General features: G+C 40.9%; 1 protein-coding gene across 1 annotated transcript; it reads right to left on the bottom strand.

The window, feature by feature from the left end:
* Positions 1–96: 96 nt before the first annotated feature.
* On the bottom strand, positions 97–22,809 carry LOC132145995 (proline-rich protein 12-like). Its single transcript, XM_059556982.1, has 16 exons — positions 22,537–22,809; positions 16,385–16,539; positions 16,065–16,226; positions 11,489–15,963; positions 11,151–11,354; positions 10,332–10,406; positions 8,995–9,784; positions 8,413–8,906; positions 7,304–7,420; positions 7,050–7,183; positions 5,872–6,506; positions 4,905–5,024; positions 2,594–2,691; positions 2,338–2,469; positions 1,365–1,460; positions 97–1,273 (listed from the first exon to the last, which is right to left on the bottom strand). The coding sequence occupies exons 1-16, from the start codon at positions 22,617–22,619 to the stop codon at positions 1,136–1,138; spliced, it is 7,908 nt and encodes a 2,635-aa protein (XP_059412965.1). The 5' UTR covers positions 22,620–22,809; the 3' UTR covers positions 97–1,135.
* Positions 22,810–23,279: the final 470 nt, after the last annotated feature.

Raw genomic sequence — 23,279 nt, 5'->3', positions numbered from 1 at the left:
CCCTCCACGATATCATTCCTACCCGTATAAAATACCCGTGCAAAATGAAAAACAAAATGAGAATAATAATAATAATAATAAAATTCAAAGCCAGTCTTGTGTGAAAATGCATCATTTTCATAAACTCATTTTCTTTTCTTTTATTTGCGTTTGTCAAATACAGGAGGACTCATGTACAGATGAGGGACAAGTAGAGAGAGAGAGAGAGAGAGAGAGAGAGAGAGACTGAAGCAACTGTACAATATTTACAGAAGAGAAAAATAAGCAAACCTCCAAAATAATAATAATCATAACAATAATAATTATCATAGTAAACAACCAACAGATAAAAAAAACAGTAAACACAGACATTTTGCACATTTTAAAACTATTACATCCCTCTGCACCTTTGTGTTTTCTTTGAGAAAACGAACACATACACCTCTTTTTCCGCATTTTCTTTTAAAGAACAAACAAAAAGTTTTTATTTTATTTTTTTAAATACATTTTTCTTTTGCTCTATTTTCTGACAAAAAAAAGGAACTACACACTGCTTTGACCCCGCTCTTTTGTCTGCCTTGTCCTTCAGCTTAGGGTACAGGGAGAACAGAGGGTTACGGGAGGGCCATTTCATGTACACCCTCATAAAACATGAGCATTATTCAAAATAATAACAGCAAAAAGCCCCGGCTTTGCGAGGTAACCATGTATAAATGTCCATGTATAAATAATACAAATCATACTTGTTCATAATACATATTTATATGTAAGAGTGTGCATGGAACATAGCATTCAAAGCTCACCTCTGCTGACCAGTGAGGTTTTCAACCCTGTTCCCTTTGGCACTATCTTTATTCGTCTCTGTGCAGACAACTGTCTTTACACAATCTTGCGCTTTTGTTTTTTTTGTTTTCATACCGTCTCCCTGTGGCTCCCGTCGCAGGGAGCAGACACACAATGAAAGAGAGAGGAATGAAAGCTTTACAAAAACATTTTTATGTTAAAATGCAACAGCTTAAACCGCCAGTGGCTCTTACACATTCTGCAAAGGAAAATCTAATTTTCCTGCAACCTGGAGGTGCACCGGTTTTGTTTGCGAGAGAGGAGTTTCTCCCTTCTCAAAACAGGACGTGCTAGGAACGTCGACAGCTGAATCTTAAGCCTTGGTGCTGAGCGTTAGCAGTTCAATGAAGGAATTGAACAGTGTCTCAAGCCAGCCCTGGTTGGCCATGCACTGCTGAACCACCTCCTCCTGACCTGGATCCTCCTCCGATGCCTGTTCTATGCTGTCCGTCTGAGGAGGGAGAAAGACAGGCGAGGGGTTTTACGGGCTAGTACACGGATACAGTGTTGCTTTTCTCAAATAAGCTCATATTTCCTCATACCTCTTTTTTACAGTGCAGAAAAGTGTGATATTTGTAGTGATGGAGAGAGTGATAAAGACTGTATATTCGACAAGTTTCTGTCGACAGCTTCAGGTCCTGCCAAGCAGAGAGAGATGGGCTTACAAGTGAAGAAAAAGAGCTCTGAGATTTCAAGCCAGATGTATTATTGGAATTCAATGGGGCAGTTCAGCAAATAACCTGTATGACTTTCTTTCATGTTTGGAAAACAAAAGAACATGTTCTGAAAAATAAAAAATGAAAGTCAAAAGGGTCCAATGTTGTTCTGGATGCAACTGACTTTTATTATATTTTATTCTATTATATTTTTCAAAATATCATATATATCTTTCATTAATATGCATTATATAACAAAACATAAATCTGCAAACAAATGGTGCTTTTTAGCCAATTTTGCAATGGTTGTTAATAAAATGGTTTAGAAATCACAGGTTTAATTTATCACAACGATGACATTTAATCAATTACCATTTAAAAAACATGATTAAAAAATTATTGTACTGTCTTTCTTCAAAATAAATGCCTGTAGGTTTTTTATTTTGTCATATAATGCAATAAAGGTAAATGTAAAGTTTTGTTGTGATACAATCTGAAATCAATTCTCTTACCCAGCAATACAATATTTGCCGATACCTCAAAACATGCTGCGATACAATTAGATTAGATTTAGGGGCCTATGATTGATATACTGATATTATTTTACACAACCAGTTATTTTTTTTATTCACCAAATGCAACCATAGTTTCACAGTCAAACAAGTCAAGTCATCTTATTCATTTATAAAAATATATAGAGATTTTTATTGATATATCATATAGTTACTCATTTGATCGATGCATCGTTACACCCCTATAATTCAACAACATAAATTTTTTCTAGGTATGGCTAAAGAGCACAAATTATTTCTTACTAAATGGCTTAATTATGTGAGAAACAGTTGTGTATACAACATGCCTGCTGTTTGGGAAGGCTCCTCTTGACTCTGTTGAGGGTTTTACGGTTGTAACTCTCTCCACCCAGGTGCACTTTAACCGCTCCAGAGTCTAGGGGGTCTGCTGTCATTTGAGGGAACATGTGCAGTGCCTCCTAAAGAATGGGAACAGAAGGAGAGTGAGAGACTGTCGGACATGTTCCTCACAAAACACAAATCAAGACATCTAAAGTACACAAAAAAGAAATGCATTTGTGTATCACTGAAAGCCAGCGTCACCTGTTGCTGTACACTCATGTTGACCCTTCTTAAAAGCCTTCGTTTCTGTTCGTTGAGGATACTGTCAATCTTTCTCATGGGTGGGAGATAAAGCTCATCTGAGGACAAAAGGGGAGGAGCCAGTGGTAATGCATTGGTATTGAGTAATTCAATTAATAAACACCACTACTTAAGATTCATGTTTAAATGATTATAGAATATATGCATCTTACATTTTTCACTAATAAATTTTAAATGTTCCTGCAATGTGATAAATAAATATATAGTTCAGTCATGCAACTCTAGATGGCGCAGGCTTGTTGGTTGTTAATGTAACTGATGATATTCGGAGAGTTAAACGACATGGCACAAGCTGATTCGTTCATTACTGCCTCACATTTATATGGCTGGCTAGCATTCACTTGTGATTCCTGCAGCGCGCTTTCAGAGTTTCTCTGAAGCCCCCGACCTTCCCCAGCTCCACCTGTATACTGTAGATCTGCTATGGGTTATTTTATATGCTATTTGTGCAGCAGCAGTATTAGAGCTGAAGATCTTTGCCCGAACCCGACGGGTTCGGTCGGGTTCAGGCTTTATTTATATAATCTTACGCGGGCTCAGGTCGGGCTCGTGTTTGCGCTCCGGTTTGCGATGTAAACGAATGGTCATGTAATGTGTTTCGATTAGCGCGAGAAAGATGTGAAAATGGATGCTGAGTAGGTGTAACGGAGGCTTGCCTCTGGCGATTACGTTTTGGTTGCACCAGCAACTAAAGCAAAGTCTGAGGTGTGGAAAAGTTTTGACCATGTTTACAATGAGAATAATGAGTGAATAATGACGCACCATCAGTGAGCGCAGGAACGCGCTGAAGACATCTACAGTGGATTCATTCATTTTCCTCCACAAAAACACGCAGGCTTATTAGCCTAATCGTTGTGAGTAAAGGTTTTTCAAATGATAACTAAATATTCATTGAGTCTTAAATGCATAATGTGGACAGAGTATTTACGCTAATGTTGGCATTCTTTTATTAAATGTCAGCTGCTAGTGATCCCGCGGAGCCTTTATCATAATTTTGTTATTGCCAAATACCAATCTTAACTTAAAATTTATCTTAATTTAATTAGTTTTAAAAAAACTCATTTTTATTGGTGCATTGGTCTATTTATAGGCTAAATGAGCCTATATCTAGAATGCTGAGATGTTACGATGTCACAGAGGACTTATTTTATTTCTTTATTCCAACTTCCAAGTGGCCTATAGTCTACGTTAGTTATGAATAAATTATGTTAAAACACGTATAAATGACTTATTCTTGACAAAAGGAAAAAGAGCTGTGTGTGTGCGCACTTTTGAATACTGTCGGGCCGTAAACGGGTTCGGGCTTTTAAAAAGCTGTCAATCAAAATGTACTTGTCGGGCTCGGGCCGAAACCTATCGGGCTCGGGTCCTGTCGGGCCTAACTTTTAAGGCCCGATTACAGCTCTAAGCAGTATATCTTAAATACTCATGGCACCGTATCAGCGCATACATTGGCAGTAGCAAGTTCCTGTACTTGTAGCAGCGTAGCAGATCTATTCTGCCAAGACCAGATACATTAACATTGTCATATCCATCACCATGCTAAAATCTTCTGAGAGTTGTCATGATTGAACTATAAATATTTTATTTCCGTTGATAGGTTTGGGGGTGGGTTTTAAAAATATATATATATTTTTGTTTTGTTTTGATTTTTAAACAAAAGCACTGAAACACTAAGTTTTTTTTCTGGAAAATGGTACTTTTTTCTTTTTAGAATTCTTTTATGCATGTAAAGTAAGTTTTAAAAAATGCATTTATTTGAAATTTAAAAACAAATTTGTAACTATATAACACTTACTTTTGATCAATTAGCTGCATTTTTGCTGAATAAAAGTATTAATATCTCAATAAAATTGTAACTTTTGAACCGTAAGATTTAACTAGCAAAAGAATAAGCAAAATGCTGTTTAAAATAATGTTAGATGCTTTTTGCAAATTGATCTATAGGCACAGCACTGCTACAATACGTTCATTTTTCAGATATCTTTGCATTTAGGCCTGGAAAGATGACATCAGTGGCCTAAAAACTTAATTTAATGGAACTTACATTAACAGCCTTCATTAGTCACTGTGACTTTCCACTCCTCTTTTCTAAGCATATTTTGCTTGTCATGATTTTTCTAGCCTCACTTCATTGTCCTCTCTCTCTGCCTCCTTTACTTTATTAAATTCGTTTCATTATTCTCTCCATCCTTCTCTCCCTTATCCACCGCACATGCACTTTGTATTGAACCTAATGATGTGCACTCACCGTTGGTGTCCTCAAGAGCTTGGATCATGTCCGGGTCCAGAGCAGTGCTGACCAGCATCTCTACATAACTGCGGAACATCTCTCTCATGGCTCGACTGTTTATCCCACTCCGTGTGGATACTGAGGATAGAACAGATGCAGAACACATTGCAGAACACACTTCAACAGCTTAGTTTTGGCTCCACAAAACAAGAAATGCTAAATGAACTAAATTCAGTGTCCATCATCTCATACAGTGTGCTGGTTTATAGACAGGTAGTAGCAATATAATTTTTACTATATGTAGAATTGAACAGTAGTTTGCAGATACTAGCATGCTGGTTTTGAGTGAAGTTTTGAGTGAAATTACAAAACTAATATAGAAATACTATGTTGGAACTACTATAAAATACTGAATGGTAATACAATGTAGTATATATATATATATATATATATATATATATATATATATAGTGGTACTGAAAGATTACCATATTTACAAATCATGGTTTTAACATGGGACTTCAAACCATGGTACTACCATTCAAAAGTTTGTGGTCAGTAAGATTATAATTTTTTGTTGTTGTTGAAAGAACAGAATTATTTTATTCAGCTTGGATTTAATACATTTTCAAATGTGGCAGTGTCGTTTTTTTTTATTTGACATTCTCTTCATCAAAAATCCTGAAAAACAACTTAGCATGGTTTCCACAAAAATATCAAGAAATGTATTTTTTGAGCACCAAAAATCTTTATGAAGGACTGGAATAACGGCTGCTGAAAATTCAGCTTTGCTTTCACACAAAAAATTAACATTTAAAAATATATTACTTTTTTTTAATGCAACGATTCATATTATTAATGTTTTTACTGTATTTGTGATCAAATAAATGGATAAGAAACTTCTTTCAAAAACTGCTCATAGCTGTGCATACTATTGGAAAACCACACACAGTATACTGCACACACACAAGCAAGCCATACACACCTTCATCCTCACTGGGCGGGTCAGGGGAGGAGTCGGAATCAGATGAAGAGGGCATTTCTTTAAGCCACTTCTTCCTCTTTTTAGGAGGAGGTTCTGCCTTTACTTTCACAGGTCTGCTCCTGTCAACCCTCTTCTCTCCCACTCTTTTCTCCTCTTTGACCCTCCCCCGCTCCACAACGGCCGTTCTCCTCTCCAGCTTCTCTTGAGTTTGTCGCTCTTGGAGCTTCTTTTCCTTCTCTTGCTCTTTCTCCTTCTCTCGTTGTTTCTCCCTTTCCTTCTCTTTCTCCTTTTCTCTTTGCCTCTCTCTCTCCTTCTCCTTTTGTTTTTCCTTTTCCCTTTCTTTCTCTCTTTGTTTTTCCCTTTCCTTCTCTCTTTCCCTTTCTTTTTGTTTCTCCCGCTCTTTTTGCTTTTCAAGTTCTCTCTCCCTTTCCTTCTCTTTCTCCTTTTCTCTCCGAGATTTCTCGATCTGCTCCCTCTCTCGTTCACGCTCCCTTTCCTTTTCTCTTTCTCTCTCTTTCTCCTTTTCTTTTTCCCTTTGTTCCCGTTGTCTCTCTCTGTCTTTCACTCGGTCCTCTCGTTCCATGCGAGGTGGAGTCAAGCTCCGTACAAGTTGTGGCTTAGGAAGTGACTGGCGTCTGGTAGAAAGGAAAGACATTCATCTTAGCAACAACAAGATACTGATAAAATGGACAGTTCACCTGAAATTAAAATTTTGTCATTATTTACCCAGCCTTGTGAAATTTTAAACCTGTATAGTATTGTTTCTGTGGAAATCAAATTCTGTTATGCTTTAAGCCTAAGCCACAGGTTGGAAAACAAATGTCCTTACTTTTAGCATATCTCCAGATCACTTATCATAACGTCAGTATTTTATTACAGAGCTGCAGCAGTTGAAAGATTATTAATGAATAAATACTTAAACTGTGTTGCTTTCTCACACAAACCTATTGTGTGAATGCAGATGACTTTGAATATTGCTTATGAGTCAGATGGACTACATTTCTGCTGCTTTTTTTGTTTCATTAATTTCTTAACACATATAGGCCACTGTGAATTGTTTTATAAAAGGTGTTTGAAGATTCTTCAAAAGAACTCTTTGATTGACAGTAACTACTGTATTGACGGCAATATAGCACAGGACCACAATAGCTCCAGAAGAGCATTTAGAGTGAAATTACCTCAGTGTGAGACTGGGCCGATGCCAGGGTTTCTGCGAGCACACTCGGACATAATCCTTTTTATTCACATTCTCCAAGAATTTGACATATAAACGCTGATAACGCATCTTTGCATCTCCAAAGTAACCCAAATACTGCCAAAGAGTGACAGAGGACAGAGAGCATGAGTTTAAAGAGGTGGTGTAGTGTTACATTTTCATGAAAGCCATCTAATGCCTGCTATTATTTCTTATCAAATACAAAAACACACTCACATTACTGGTAGCACAAAACTGCCGCTGTCCATCTTTGATTTCAGGAGCAAACTTCTGCAGCAGAGCTTTCTGGACCCTCCAGATTGGAGGAGGCTCTCGTCCGGTCTGCAGCGCCAGCTGAGAAAAGCCATGAGAATTGAGCATCTAGTTAAATTGGCAGTAAATAAAAATTAATTATTTATCTATTTTGTAAATGTATGTTGTAGATCTTATTGTGAACCTGTGGACCTTCCACAGAAACAACAGACTGGTGATGTATACCAGATTTTTCCAATCATTTACTCTGCTTAACCCCTGCCCTTCCGTAATCAATTCTAAGCACTCATTTTTCACTGTAACACCTACATTTCAAGATTCAAACAAGCGACAGACCATTGATCTCCAACCCTGTTCCTGGAGAGCTACCGTTCTGCAGACCTCAGCTCCAACCATGTTCCAACACGCCTGTCAATAATCTTCAAGTAACCCTGAACACTTTGATTAGCTGGTTCAGATGTATTTGATTGAGGTTGGAGCTGAATTCTGCTGGACAGTAGCTCTCCAGAAGCAGGGTTGCAGACCCCTGACACAGACAGAATCAAGTCCCCACCATAATTCTTTTCTTTTCTTACAGTCTATTTCACTTGTATGTACATTGCACTACGGAAGAAAAGATCTGTCACTATTTCAGTTTAATTGCGACTTCAATTATTAAAAGGATAGTCCATCCAAAAATTATAATTCTGTCATCCATTACTCACCTTCATGTGGTTCCATGTGTGACATTCTTTCTTATGTGTAACGCAAAATAAGACCATTTAAAGAATGTTGGTAACCAAAGAGTTTTGGTTCCCATTGACTTCCATTAGAATTTTTGAAAGAAATATAGAAGGGATTATATAGAAATCAAAGGGAATCGAAAATCGAATGCTTGTTTACCAGCATTCTTCAAATTATCTTCTAGTATGTTCCACAGAAGAAATTGAGTCATGTAGAACTAAAATGAGATGAAGGTGAGCAATAACAGAATAATAATTTTTGGGTGAACTATCCCTGCAAAAAATCTACATATTAATTCTACACACAGAATGCTACTTAAAAAAAACACACAAAAAAAACAGGAATTTTACCTTAAGAGTACCAATATCTTCAGTGCGCACCACAAATTCATCCCTCTCTCTGAAGATCCCCTCCCCCCCACTCTCACTGTCATCATCCTCACTCTCTCCGGCGATGGCCGCGTTGGATTGTTTCTTAGCCAGGTGCAGTGAAGTGATCTGAGGCGTCAGGGCATCTTCGGGGGTGGGGGGTGAGGCCGGGGAGGGCTGGGGCAGCTCTTCAGGTGGAGGCGGGGAGGGGGACGGTTGAGGTGTAGCAGAGGGGGGCAACGTGGGCGGAGGAGGGGAAGGAGAGGGGAGAGCAGGTGGAGAAGGGCTGGAAGGCAGGGAATTATGCAGTGGTGGCTGTTGCTGCTGCTGTAGATTCTCCTCCTCTTCTTGAGATGGGAGAGGGGAGGGGAGAGACAGAGGAGGAGGAGGCAGAGGTGATGGGGAGGAGGAGGTTGGGGGAGAAGGAGAAAGAGATGGAGGAGAAGGGGGTGCAGGGGGAACCTCAGATGGAGATCCTAAAACGGGATACGGTTGAGGAAAGAAGAAAATAATTAATATTTCATTGATTGTAATATCTGACTGTAGATATGTTAATATACTCACCATCAACCTTGGGAGCACCCAGCATTTCATACTCAGGCTCTTCTTCTTCTTCCGGCTTGCTCTCCTCTATCCTTATCTGATCAGCTTCCTCCTTCTCACTTCTGTCTTCTTCCAACTCCTCTCCTTCCTCCTCACATTCAGTCTGCCTGTCTTCTCTCTGCTGTATGTCTTCATGTAGCACCTGCACAGGTTCTTCCCATTCCTCACCCTTGCCTGGAACATGTGCCTCCTCCTGCAGGTTGGGCCTTGGGAGCGAATCCAGCTCCTGTGACGTGTTTATCTCATTCTCAGGTTCAGTGAACAGGACAGACTCAGGTTGTGGGAGTGGAGGGGGTGTGTTAAGAGACACCGTTTGCGGAGTAGGCGGCGATGGCGTAGGAGGAGGTGGAATGGCAGCGAGACTGTGGGCCGTGTCATAGAGGGCAGAAATGGCAGATGAGATGCTCTTCTGCAAGTCCTGGTTCTTACTGACCGAGTCTTCCTCGTCTGAGGAGAACGACGGCAGGGTCTCCAGGTTCCTCTTGAGCTCCTCGTCAAGTCTTTTACAGGGGGAGGGACAGTTACTGAGACCCAGGCTTCCATCACCCTCGTTCTCTCCAAAAGGGGGGGGTGGAGGAGGAGGTGGTTGTGGGGATAATGGGCGGATGCCTCCCTTTACTGAAGAGGAATCTGTGGAAGTGCACCCATCCACAGGTGGAGCTTCAGTGCCCGGCTGTTTCTTCCCCGTTTTCAAGAAATCCAGAAAGGAAGTTATAAAACCCGACTTCAGCTCTGAAGATTTCTCCTCCGTCTGCGAGCAAGAGGTGCAGAGCAATGAAAGATGGCAAAATACAAGCAAAAAGAGTTGAATAGCACTAAAATGTTTACACAGAAGGTTAGTATAGTAAAAAAAGGGAAAGAAAAAGAAAGAACAACCAGAAAACAGCTTATAAATCAATGACAAATTGTAATAAAATTTACTTCTTTAATAAACATCTTTATATTATATAATCTCTGTAGTCCCATTCTCTCACGTTAGGTGTGTCAAGAAGGAGGTAAAACACCGTACTGAACAGCAGGGTGGTACTATGAATCAGTAACCTTAGCAACAGCCACCCTAGCAACAGCACTCTCCCTTTCTTTTATTGCATTTTTTAAGAACTCAGTCATCAGAGTGGCCTGCCAATCATCTTAGTCTATGTAGTTTGGTCCCTCTAGTGGCAAAGTGCACACACTGAGAACAGTGCTTCCTCTGTAAAATAATTGAGTGTGAAAGAAATCCAAATGCATTTAATATATAATGGGTTATTGTTTTCTATCTTAATTACCCTGATCTAAAATAAGACTTGATGACTTACTGAGCCGGAAAGCTTCTGCATGGTGGTCCAGGCCTCTGGGGTCATTTGGTCATCCATGTCTCCCTCCCAGGACATCTGCAGATACATAAATCATAAACATTGCATATACATACATAAAGAAATGGCACATATCTACACATAACACCCTAGACTGGCTCTTACACTCTTCTTTATAGACCATTTCGTCATCATCTAGATTTTTCTGTATTTGGAAAGATCCTACTCAGGTTTCTGATCATCTGCTCATAGTGAGTTTGGTCGCTACTCAATAAGTATCAATCCTTTTGCATTTGCATAAATCATAATTGATTTCACATGCTGCTTAAAATATGCTTGATAAATCAATTTAAAAGGCCCAATAAAAACTCTTTTTAAGAAAAGAAAAGAACAATTTTAACTAAAAAGATCAAATTTAGCAAAGCATTTTGCTTTTGTAAAAAATTAATCTATCACAGCTGCCAACAAGGCCTGGCAGGTCTTCCACAAAATATTTGACCTCCTCTAAACTTTCCTCTAAATCCGCAGGTCATCTGAGGACATCAAAAAGATCCAATATGAACAAGCAAATTGTTTGTTATTTTTTTGGACACATAGGCTGCAAAAAGTGAGATAGACAGAACTGATTTTATGGTGTATGTTTATGCAAATGTTTTAAAGACACCAATTTATCTTTATAAGGATTATGAAAGGGTACAAACATTGCAACAAATAATATCCTAAAATACCAATTGCCATTTGCTCTACATTTTACATAGAACATCTGGAGTTATTTAAAAAAAATTCAACATTCTCTAAACTTTTTTGCAAGCTAAGACTTACCTCTTGGGGATTCTGCTTCATCCTTTCCTGACCATAACTCATATCATTTCTGTTCATATCCATACTGCTAGTGGTTCCTGGGCTCAAACCAAGAGATGGTGCAGATCCTACTGAACCATCAGACAAAACTGGATCTGTACTAGACAGTGAGTCTGTCCTCAATAGGGAGTCAGATGAGGGCATGGAAGGAATAGGGAGCTTAATCTGGTAGGAAAATAATTAAGTAATTAATTAAGTTTTTACTCAACCATGCTTTTACATTTGTTACAGTTTCATTGATCCATCATTCCCATAAACATAATTCTTCCCATTGGTGCAAATCATGACCATTGACTTACTTTGATTGGTTTGATGGGTTCCTGGTATTGTTGCTGAGGCTGATGCTGTACAAGTTGTTGATGGTGTTGCTGTTGATGATGTTGATGAAGTTGTTGTACTTGTAGATGCTGCTGTTGGTGCATATGTTGCGGTTGGTGTTGCTGTAGATGGTGGTGCATGTGCTGTTGTAACTGTGGTTGATGATGGAGGTGAGGTGCTTGTTGTTGGTATTTCTGCCCCTTGTTCATGTCTCTGTGCATTTCTAGCATTTGATCATCTTTCCTTCCACGCCCTCTTCCTCGCCCACGGCCCCTTCTACTCTCTCCACCAGGTCCCATCATGTTCCTGCAGTAAGAAGGCTCTGGGAGAGGCCGAATACGTGGCCTACCCCTGGGTCTTGGTGGACCTTCACGTTTAGGTTTGGTGGGTTTCCTCCCCCTTTTCTTTGGGCCATCATGTGGGAGCAGCTGTGGAGGAGGTCCAAGGGATGGGTACCCTGAGGGGTTGCAGAAATCTAAATCACCCATCAAAGGGCTTAAACTGCCAACTCCTGAACCACTTCCAGACTTTCTGCAACTGGAAACAAGATCAGGAAGCAAGTCTGGAAGACGTCTGCTGTTTAAGCGGATGTCAGCTGGAACATCTGCTTTATCCTCGTCATCCTCAAATTCATATTCTTGAGCATAGTTCTTCTTAGCCAGTGATTGGGCATTAGGGTCTTTCCGCTGTTTAAGGAGGTGAAATGAGCTTGTTTTCAAAAGCTTTTTAGGTCTAGAGGAACAAAAGATTGGTGAGGTGAGCCCTGCTGTGCCAGGACCACTACCTATACCTGCAGAGCCCATCATTTTGTTTCCAGTTCCATCCACTACGTGTCCCGTGCTGTCCATCCCAAGGCCTGGGCCCTGAGACTGAATTAAGCCTAGTTGTTCTGTGTTTACAGTGGATGGGAGTTCATGTGATTTCAAGGGGTCTAGATCTAAGTGCATAGTACCATTGCCAGATTCAGACAAACTGTGACAATACTGCCCGTACCCCTGATCACCATGATGACCCATCATGTCATATGTACCTCCCCCTCCACCACCTGTAGCTTTAACTGCATCCATTCCATCTTGTACTGTTCCACGTGCCTCTGGCACTCCATCCTGACCCCCTTGTCCTGCACTTCCAACTCCCCCAGTACAACTTGCCTTGTAGTCCTCAGAGCAGAACATATCCTCCATTCCTGGAAAAAAGGAACGATCCTCTTCTTGGAGAAGAGAATCTGGGAAACAAATAGATGTCAGTGGCATGAACCGTTGTTGCTGCTCTTGGCTTTGACCCTGGTTCTGAGTTGTTTTCCCCACAGGGCTACCAGTGTCATATTGATGCTCTTTGACCTGTTCCAGCTGTGGCTCTTGTTCCCTGGGCTGGGACTGGTGCTGTGGAGGTCCAGAAGCTGGTTGCATGTGGTGAGGGAGCTGGTGAGGATGTTGATGGTGAGAGTGTGCCTGATGATGGGAATGAAGGGGTGGGTGGTGTGAGGCCATATGATGCAAATGAGAGGGGGTTGACATGCTCAAATTGGACTCGGACAAGAAATCATGAAGCTCTGCTGCTGGTTGTTGAGAGTGGTGGGACTGATGGTGTGAGGACATCCTATGTTGTTGCTGTTGTCTTTGATGATCAGCAGTGCTCCCATCTCTTGCACCCACTCTATCAGTGGGCAATGGCCCTTCCCGACTGTTTGTCTTGGAGAGAGATCTCTCTAGCATGTCTAGTGGTGAAACAGAATTTTGACTTGATTGGGTTTGGTTTCGTTGAGCCTCATGTCCAAAGTGGACCTCCATAGTTTGGGACTGGAGCTGGAGTTGAAGTTGAGAGGCCTGTGGCTGAGTGTCTACTCCTCCAGAGTCACCAGTACCTAATCCCCCATTTGGTCCAATCATGGCTTGTTGACTCATTGGGTGTTGTTGTTGCTGTGAGGGAGTCTGTTGGTTGTCCATCTTGTTTTGAGTGGTATGCGAAAGGACAGACTGGAGAAGGTGAGCCTGGGAGGTTTGCTGAGATGGGTCAGGTGGAGAATCCATTAGTCCAAGGGAGGACTGGGTCTGTCGCTGCTGCAAGTCTGGAGTCTTTCGTAGGTAGGGTATTTCTGAAGGATCCTGAGCTTTCTTAAGATCTATATGTGAGTGGGACATTGAATGGGGGTGAGAGTGCTGTGAATGCTGAGGGTGTTGTGAGTGCGATGGGTGAGGAGGGTGATGTTGATGTGTTTGATGAGTGTAAGGGTCTCCTCTGCCATAGTGGACCACTGAACCTAGGGAGTCATGTTGACCATGGGAATGAGTATGTGACAAAGAATCAACTGCACCTTGACCTCCAGTTGTACCAGCTCCAGCAAGCACTCTATCAGACTTAGTCTGCTGCTGCTTTTTCAGAGACATCTCCAACTGGTTCTCTAAACCTGTGCCTGGACCACAAGAGCCAGCAGCAACTGAAGCCACATTGTTGGTGGTATTATTAGCCCGAATAACACTCTGTAGATGATAACGTTCTTCAGATGCCTTGTTCAGATCATATGCAGAGAGAGACTTCCCTCCATCTCCACTCTGAGAAATGGACTGGGACTGCGATTGTTGTGAGGCTAGTTGCTGAGCTTGTTGAGAATTATGCTGGGAGGGATTGGGTGCTGGACTCTGTGAGTGCAATAAGTGCTGAATCAAAAAGTCATCCTCATCTTCTTCGTCCTCTTCTTGAGATCTTTCTACCCCAAGCATATCAGAATCAGACTTTGATTTTGGCGGTGTTGTGTGATAAGACTGTGTTTGCTGGGGTGGCACCCTTGTGTCTGAGTATCCTTGTGGAGAAGCCAGGAATGCTGGAGAAAGAACTGAAGATAGGTACTTGTTGCCCCCATTTCCTCCAGGTGATTGTGCAGGGCGAGTTGGGGCAGGAGAGTGCAGACCTGGGCGAATTATTCCAGAATTACTTGACGGTGAAGGACTGGAATCCGGGATGTGGTATGATCCTCCACCACTTGCTACACTAGCACTACCACCACCCGAACCACCCCCCACGATTCCTGAACTACCTGATCCAGATCCGGTGGTACTGCTTGTTGTACCAGTTCCACCTCCAGACACCATTAGTGCAGGTGAATGTCCTGTACCACCAAAGCCAACTGAGGGACTCCCTGCCCCTCCGAGAGATGGTGGCAAAGATCCATATCCTGAATCAGAACCATAGACCACCTCAGCTGAAAATGAACGCCCTGTAGCTCCAAGATTTCCATAAGCTTTTCCTGACCCCCCAAGGCTGGAACCAAGATCCTGAGCCTGTGGAGAACTGAATCCTCCATATGGCTGGGGCAAGTGAGAGGTGGGCGGCTGGCTTGGTGAATATGACTGTTGCTGTGGTGGGGTTTGACCAGGAAGGCCAGCAGTTGGCTTGACGGGAGCAACTGGAGAGCCATATGTAGACAGGCAAGGTTTGGGTGGCTGCTGCTGCGTAGCAGACGATGACACTGTTGGTGGTGGAGGTGGCGGGGGTTGTGGTGCTGTCTGGGGTGGTGGTTGCTGCCTTGAGGGTGCAGAAGAGGTACTGGATGAGACATTAGGATTAGAGGCAGAGGAGGAAGAAGAGGAGGTGGAGGAAGCTGAAGGAGGAGTGTGAGGGGTTCGAGATGAGGAAGATCCAGAGGAAGAGTAGCCACTACTTGAACTGGAACTCTTTCCTGTTTTCCCAATACCACTACCCGAGCCAGCTGAAGAGGAGACTGAGGAGGAGGTGTACAGGGGCTGGATAATAGGACGATATACCTGCTCTGATCGGGGAGAGGGTTTGGGGTCAGATGATGGGCTCTGCTCACCCAGTGGGCTACAGTTTATGGAGGAACCATGCCGATGATGGGATATCTGCTGGTATCCTGATGCACCACAACTAAGATAGTGTTGTAGGGGATGAGGTGTGGAAGAGGATAGTTGAGACTGTCCAGGAGAAGGTCTCTGGTAGTGCTTAATCACACTGTCTTGCCTGGGGATGGCTCTTTCCTGGGACTGTGGTGGTTGAGAGTGTGCAGAAGAAAAAACAGATGAGTTGTAGAGTTGAGAGGACTGATCCTGCAGTTGTGAGGACAGTAGGTTAAACTGAGGCGGTAAATGACGTGTTGAGGAGGATGTAGGTGCTTGTGGTGGAGGAGCACTAGTGGGCTCTTGTGGCCCTCTATATGAAGCAGTCCCACTCTGTGAAGACAGAAGACGGTCAAAGCCAAGACTTGACTGGGAAGGTGTTTTAATGTGTAGCAAAGGATCATGTGGTGACAAAAGACCGTTGGAAGTAGGACTGAAGGTAGGTGTGTCCTGCAGAGATAATGATGGGGTCACTCCAGGGAAGGAGCGCCCTGAGAAGGATGCAGGGTGCTGATATGCTGACAGAGCAGAGGAAGAGGGAAATGAGCCAGAGCCAGGTAGTGCACCAGAAATGAATAGCTCTGCAGGGGCTGGAGTGTGCATTGCTACAGCAACAGAGAGAGGCAGTTAGTAAGCGATTCTATATATTTATTTATGTGTTTATAAACTACTACTCAATAACTACTCAATAACTCACAACACTAACCAGTTTGCCAAGAGGGGGTGCGAAATTGGGAGAGAAGGGAAGAGGCAGAGGGGGGTGGCTGTGCACCTCGGGATTCCAAAGCAGAGATCAAGTTCATGACTGAAGCATCTGGTCCTGAGGGACTGGCATGATGTAGTCCAGTATCAAACAAGCCTGAGAGCCCTGTGAGAGATGATTATTAAAATAAAGTCTAACAGTGCAGTGATAAAGCAATTTCTGAAGAAATATGTTTTTATGCGCTGTCATCATTATACTCAAACAAGCTGGATGAAACAACAGAGGTTTCCCAGTCATTAACTACTTAATTTTGTTGACCGTACCTAAGCTCCTTCCTGTGCCCCATGCTCCGCCTTGTCCAGAGGTGCCTGGATGATGATTTGTTGCATATCCTTGCAGGGGGTGTGGTGTGGCATAAGGTTGACGGTGGAGGAGTTCTGCATCTGGATGGGAGGATCTGGAGCTCCCATAAACCAAACTGAAAAACAGAGAATTCAAATGACAGAGGGAATTTTACAGAAAAAGACACAATAATAAAGTAATTGTTTACATTCTTATGCATAATGTAAAATTTGGGCATCTGACACAACCTCACCATCCTAATTGGCCAGCTTATAATACATACATAGAGAATGTTTACAAAGTAAATGGTCAAACACTGCTTAAACATTTAAAACATTTTTTACAGAAAAAACATTACACAATGCAACACATATAATGTGTGTGTGTATATGTATATATATATATATATATATATATATATATATATATATATATATATATATACACACACATATTCTAAAACATATATAAAATATTATAACACTCATTATATTATAACACTTTGAATGAGGCAATCAAATTGAATAAAATATATTTGTGCCAGGAATGAATTTTGATTATACCATTGATTTGGTTCACTGTTTGTTGCTAATTTAATAGGTGTTTTGTAATGTATCTTTGATCAATTAAAAAAATAAAGGGTGCAAGTATTAAATTCCACTAATTATCTTATTAAATAATCACTAATTTTATAATTTTCTAATCAGCCAAATTACTGTACAATCCAATTATAACTTTTATGTTTTTGTGTGTGTGTTACTTTTTACTTGCTCAAACATCAACCACTTGTTTACTTCATTTAAAAGTAATTTTGGAGGACTAAGCAGGATCTGATTTTGACACACTATCTACAACAATCATAACACCAACAATCATAGCATAGCAAATCATTCTCAATATTGCCTTCTCTCTCTATAAATTGGGCAAACATGCTGCTTCATCTATATGCAACTTATGAATGACTAAACAATTACATTTATTTATTTTGTTACCTTGTCTTACATTTAACACCTCTACACTTCAAGATGTGCAATGATACCGAGTGTAGCTCAGCATTCTGATTGGCCACTCTGTCTATTGCCAGCCAATCAACTGTCTTTTGCAGTCTTTGCAGACTGTCTCTGTTGTTCGCTTTCATAGAGACTGGCCAGTTCAGTTGACAATGGCGGTTAGGATGTTGCGGAGGTAAGACACAGAGCACTCATTGATAAAAGCTCTCCACTGACTGAATTGCCTTGGTAACCCCCTCCCCTCCATCCTCAACAGGCTCTTAGTGTGAGTACAGCTCAGTTAGTCTAGATCCCTCTCACTCTGTGACCAGAGTGGGAAGCCACAGACACCACATACTGAGTGAGCGCGTGGTCAGGGGGTGGGTGTCATTCAACAGAAGCAGTGGAGTGGACCAGAAAATCTATTTTAAAACCTATTAACGAAAGACCTTATTCAAACCTACATCTTCGAGTGTACCGTTGTATTCTAAGAATTACATAAATAAATCTGTACAATCTACATGCACAGCCTCACATTATATACTTCCCAATTGAGTCCGGACAGGACGCAAGACTAGATTTATGTTGTCATTCTCCATTAAATAGACTCCCGGGCTCTGTATAGTCACCAGAATACGCATCTCTCAAAAGACCCTAATAAAAGTGACAAAGACAACTGATGTCCATCCTGAGGGGGTTCCATCTGGGAGCATGTCCATCTCTTTTAAAAACACCCTCATCTTGGAGGCACAAGACTCGTGTAATTAACTGGATAAAGGCTCTAATGAACTGGGTTAAACATTTAAATGCATGAGTGAGAGCGCACATCCCGGCTGCCAACTGCTTCCCTGATTGTACCTCTGGCATAATAGATAATATACAGTGTCATCACAAAAGTACCCTTATGATAGGTAAAAATTGATAGCCTTAATGCACTGTAAGTCGCTTTGGATAAAAGCGTCTGCTAAATGCATAAATTTAATTTTTTATTTTAATTTAATTTTTATGATGTTTTGAAACATTGCTGCTTCTGTTTGATACTGATTCTACTGATAACTACATTTCAGGTTATGCAGAACAAGGCAAGCATTGTAGATAAGCTGAGTCACTGCTTTAAAAACTGTTAAGAGTCATAGTAGTAGGCTACCATGGAAAAAAAGCCCCACATCGCATTTAAAAAGGGAACATCAAGTTATGAAATGGATATGAATGGGCATTTTAAATAAAATAAAAAATAAATACATATGATGAATCCTGACAAGCAAGTGTTTCTCCTGCAACTGAATGTCTTCTCATCATGAATAAATAATGATCATAGCATCAGTACTCTCTCTTCAAATGTGAGATCCATGTACATGAAATAATTATTCTGTGCAACCAAAGAAAGCAGTTTCACTCCTGGTAATGTGAGGTTTGATAAGAATTAGACAGTAATTGGCTCTTAATCCCAAAGAGGCAGCGCAGAGACGATGAGGGAATAGATGATTAACTTCACAAGAATAAGGTAAAATGAAGGATATTGTACAAACAGTAGGGTTCAAAAGTATGAGACAACTTTTAGAGTCTATTTTGCTTTTTATTAAATATTCTTTTATTACAAATTAAATCATTAGTAAAACAAGTCAGAAGTGAAATGCAGAATGTCATATTTGCTTATTATATTTCTATGGAATATTGCAGTGTTTTTTTGAAATTATTTATCCATGCACATCTTTAAATGAATATGCACTCGTCATTTTTAATCATGAACATGAACTTTTCCTTCCCCTCCACCTCACCACAGCATCTCTTCTCTGATCACGTGTGCACCGGCGTGAGGGCTGGACAATAATTCCTCCCTCCAGCAACCTGTCACTCATTTGAGATCGCAGCAATTAGCAAAACAACAACAATCAACTATCCACTCAAATAACAATAGACAAAAACAAGTCCCGTCCAACATTTTTTCTCATTCGAGAAGTCATTTCACATGAATATGAATGTCACAATAGGGAAGAGAAGATGTTTTCTGTTTCATGCTGAATTTAACAACAGCAGGACTGAGCAATAGTTTTAATTGTTCAATTGAATTAGTGACCTACAAATAAATCTTCATTTTAATATATTAATATTTAATTGATATTACAATAAAATATATAGGTCCTCAATTAAATTTAATATTAAAAAAACATGTATATATTTACTATTTTATTTTTATACATTTCGATCACACTACAACTATTTTACATCTACTAATTTCTTCCCTTTCAGTCTCTCCTCTCCTCTCTCACTTTTTTTCATCATGCTGTTTTACACCTTCAGTTAATCAATACATCCTGTTAAACCTCTCACCTCCTGCCATTGTGCCTGTTCTTGAGCTTATTGAGCATAATTTGACAATGGAGGAAAGAAGAATAATAGGGAAAATGTGAAAAATAAACTAACAAACCGAAGGAAACTGAAAAAAAAACAAAGGGAAGGGTTAAATTAGAAAGCTTGATTGAATTCACTGTACAAGACTGCTCCTAATTACATAGGCAGTAATTCAACACAGCCCCCCCCCAACAGGTGCAAAATGTTTACAGCCTGATGGGGAACTCAGTCACGGCCATTAATCTCCATTAGGACCGTACAGATGTGTGTGCTGGATGTATGCTGCCCTACGAAGGACACAGGGCCTGGTGAACCTTGTCATCATGGAGTATGCCTTTGTCGTCTTCACAACCAAGATTCAGTGTGCAGAAGTCTTGCTTAGCAACAGTGCTATAATTTTATATGCTTATTCTCATTTAATATTAACACATGCAACAACATTTCTTAACATAAGATCCAATATTGCCAAATGTGGCACACAGACCCTAGTGTCATTTTATTTTATTTTATGCTAATTTACCACTTCTCAGTGTTTCATCATTGCATAGCTATGCTTCCAATGACCCAAAGCAGCAGTCTCACTATCTAATATTCATTCAAAAGCAGAAGCAATTTTCGGAAAACTACAAGAGAGAAGATACAATACAAAAGCGTTTTATTTCATTTTATTCGTCGGGTGCATTTCAGCCTCTGCAGCAGCAGCAGCAGCACTGAAGCTTGTCCATCATCATAAGCCTGAACTCCTCATTAAGATTCTGGATTCTATCAATCTGCCTATGATTCTACAGAGATGCTCTTGAGTCAGAAACACAATATTAAAGGTTCCGACAGAAAATAGAACAATTTCTCTTCAGACTGCTAAGAGTCAGCCAGAGATACAGTCTTGCAGAATATCGGGGGAATGTTACGTGTTAGAAAAACTCTGACCACACACAGCTTTTGTGCTCCTTTTGTAGGAGTGTGATTGGAATTCTTCATACATACACACAGGGGTTTCCACACATCTAGGGATGATTGCTCAAAAGAATAGCCCCATTGTTGTCCTGTCATGTAAGAAAAAAGGAGCCAATCCAATTGTGTTGCTATGAACAAATGATAAGACTTCTTGACACATTATGACAGAGACAACAAATAGGCACCAGAACTTATTTGCATATATGTGTTAATAATAATAATAATAATAATAAAAAGGATTAAATACAACCTACAATAAATTATTTTAATGCAGAAATAAGTCTGCAAAGACAACTAATAGCTGCATAGAATCCACCGTATCGCATAATACACCTAAATGATCATAAATAAATCAAATGTCCTAACATTTCACTTCCCGTGCCCATATAACAATAGGGTAAAGTATGCTGTAGGTGTGCACCCAAGTGAAGTGTACGACTGACTCCATATACAGTCTATGCTCCATATATGCAACGCGAGACACTAAAGCCACCAAGAATGATTGCACGCGCGCTCTGTAAGCTGCTAAGATTGATTTGGTTGTCACGGCGACTGATAACGTACAAAGCGGTGCGCCTTTGAACTGTAAGTAGGCCGCGAAAATAGGGAAACACGTACCTAACGTAGAGCACGAAGCCGTCATAGTCCCGTTTTCAGGTAGCAACAGAATAATTCATTGACATTTAAATATTGCAATGTAACACTTCCTACAAGTATAAACCCTTTTGAGCAAGCCCCCACCCCCAGAGATTCAATGGCTAGTCAATGTGAAACTAAGCTTTGTCGGGTCATTTTATTAGTGGTTTCAAATCTTTGTGAATAATATAAAAAAAACATAATGCAGTTAAATATTTATTGATCTTTTCTGTTGGTGGGTTGCATACGCTTGCAGTGCGTCTTACGTCTTATGTTTACAGTGTGCACGTCTCGGTCACGCTGTAATTTCACTGAGGAGCACTACACACTATTTGGTGCGTTGCCAAGAGACTAGTAAAACGACAGTATCCTCAACAACAGATATGATATTTTTTTTTTTAGATTATAACGATATGCTATGCAATGTTTTTTTTTAATACTATGAATTAATATTAGAGGTTGTTCATACACCGTTTAATATACAGCAATTGTTGTGACTTGTAAACGAGTACATGTTGACCGTAAGGAACTTCACCTATGAATTTAGTCATTTAACGTTCAAGTAAATCTAACATTTTTCTTCTGATTTAACACAAAATGTGCATTTCCAAAATAAAACCTAATCCTGTCGGATTTTACAAACAAATACGCATTAGCTACAGAGACAAGCAGCATACAGTAGCTAGCGACCATTTCATCCCCCAAAATGTGATTGCTCCTAATTGGTTGCCTCCAAAATAACGTTTTGTCAACGTGCGTTTTGCGCCACGCATTACTCACTACGCCGAATTGGCGTGTATTTAAGCAATGCATGCAATGTCCGGTTCGGAGAGCCTCCAAGCCAGAAGGTTTGATTTTTAATTTTTGATACGCTAGCAAGCTAGCTAGCAACATCATCCCATCCCCCCTCTTTTCGCCCCTCTCCCCCTTTTCTGTCTCGGTCTACCTTCCGTATCACGCATTAATTCTCAATCGCATTCCTTGCATTTTCAAGACACCCCCTCCTCCCTCAGAAATGTCAATACTGATGGCTGTGCGTAGAGCCAGCCACAATATAACGCATGGAAGTGGTGAATGAACACAGCACTGAGAGCGAAAGTGGGAACATGCATTGCGTCCGTCGGCATGGGCATTGTTACAGCCAGCTAAGCATATTTCTGCATCCAGTGCATGGGAGAAGTGTACTTGCACAGGCGCCTTACCTTGCTTTCGCCGATCTCTCGTAACTCCATCCCGCTCCAGCGCCCAGATCACCAAATCCTGTGCCAGGATAATTTCTATCCATTAAAGAAGAGACAAGGGGTGAAGATGGAGAGATAGACAGGGGGAAGGGGAGGGAGGTATTTCCTAAATTCTAACACACTATCTCTCCCCGTGTCCTTTCCTCTGCGCTCAATGTCTGTTTATCTCTCCTGTTTCACAAGCAAGTCCTCAAGAATAGGACCAGCACTGAGGGGGAGAGGAATGGAGGGAGGAGGAGAAGGAGGATACAGGGGGAGGCGGGAGGGGGGGTGAAGTATTACACCAACCACCGCCACCTCAAAAAATCCGGTTTCTTCCTCCCCTCCCCTGCCCTCTTATATATCTCGATGCCTATTGTCCTTCGTAGCAGAAACAGCAACGCGGCCGATGCACTGCATGTCTAATTCTGATCCCATTGCTTGCTACACCTACTTCACGTGCTTGATTGTAGCATATTTCCTCTCAGTTGTTCGCGTACTGCATTGCCACAAAAAGGTGAGATACAAGGTCTCTATAAATAGTAGTCAACCGAGCGCGCGTTTTCTTTTTTATGCAGCTGTTGCGCCCCAAATATTTACACCATGGATAAAGGATGGTATGCTACCTCCTCGTCAGAAACAAAGTGTCTTGTAAGGTTGATTAAAATCCGTTTCTAAGAATTTTGCAAGGGACCAGTGTCATGCTTCAAAATCTCACAAAAATG

The sequence above is a fragment of the Carassius carassius genome, chromosome 1 (assembly GCF_963082965.1).
Source record: "Carassius carassius chromosome 1, fCarCar2.1, whole genome shotgun sequence".
In the NCBI taxonomy this organism is placed as follows: domain Eukaryota; kingdom Metazoa; phylum Chordata; class Actinopteri; order Cypriniformes; family Cyprinidae; genus Carassius; species Carassius carassius.
The sequence above is the reverse complement of the archived record's forward strand: the minus strand, read 5'-3'. Positions and strand labels throughout refer to the sequence as shown.

Bases quoted from the DNA above. Each gene is read 5' to 3' on its own strand.
- LOC132145995 (XM_059556982.1), bottom strand. From the start codon at position 22,619: ATGGATAGAAATTATCCTGGCACAGGATTTGGTGATCTGGGCGCTGGA. The intron at 16,540-22,536 runs GTAAGGCGCCTG...TCTGTTTTTCAG, and splicing joins GAGAGATCGGCGAAAGCAAG to TTTGGTTTATGGGAGCTCCA. The intron at 1,461-2,337 runs GCATGTTGTATA...TCTGCTTGGCAG, and splicing joins GGAGCCTTCCCAAACAGCAG to GACCTGAAGCTGTCGACAGA.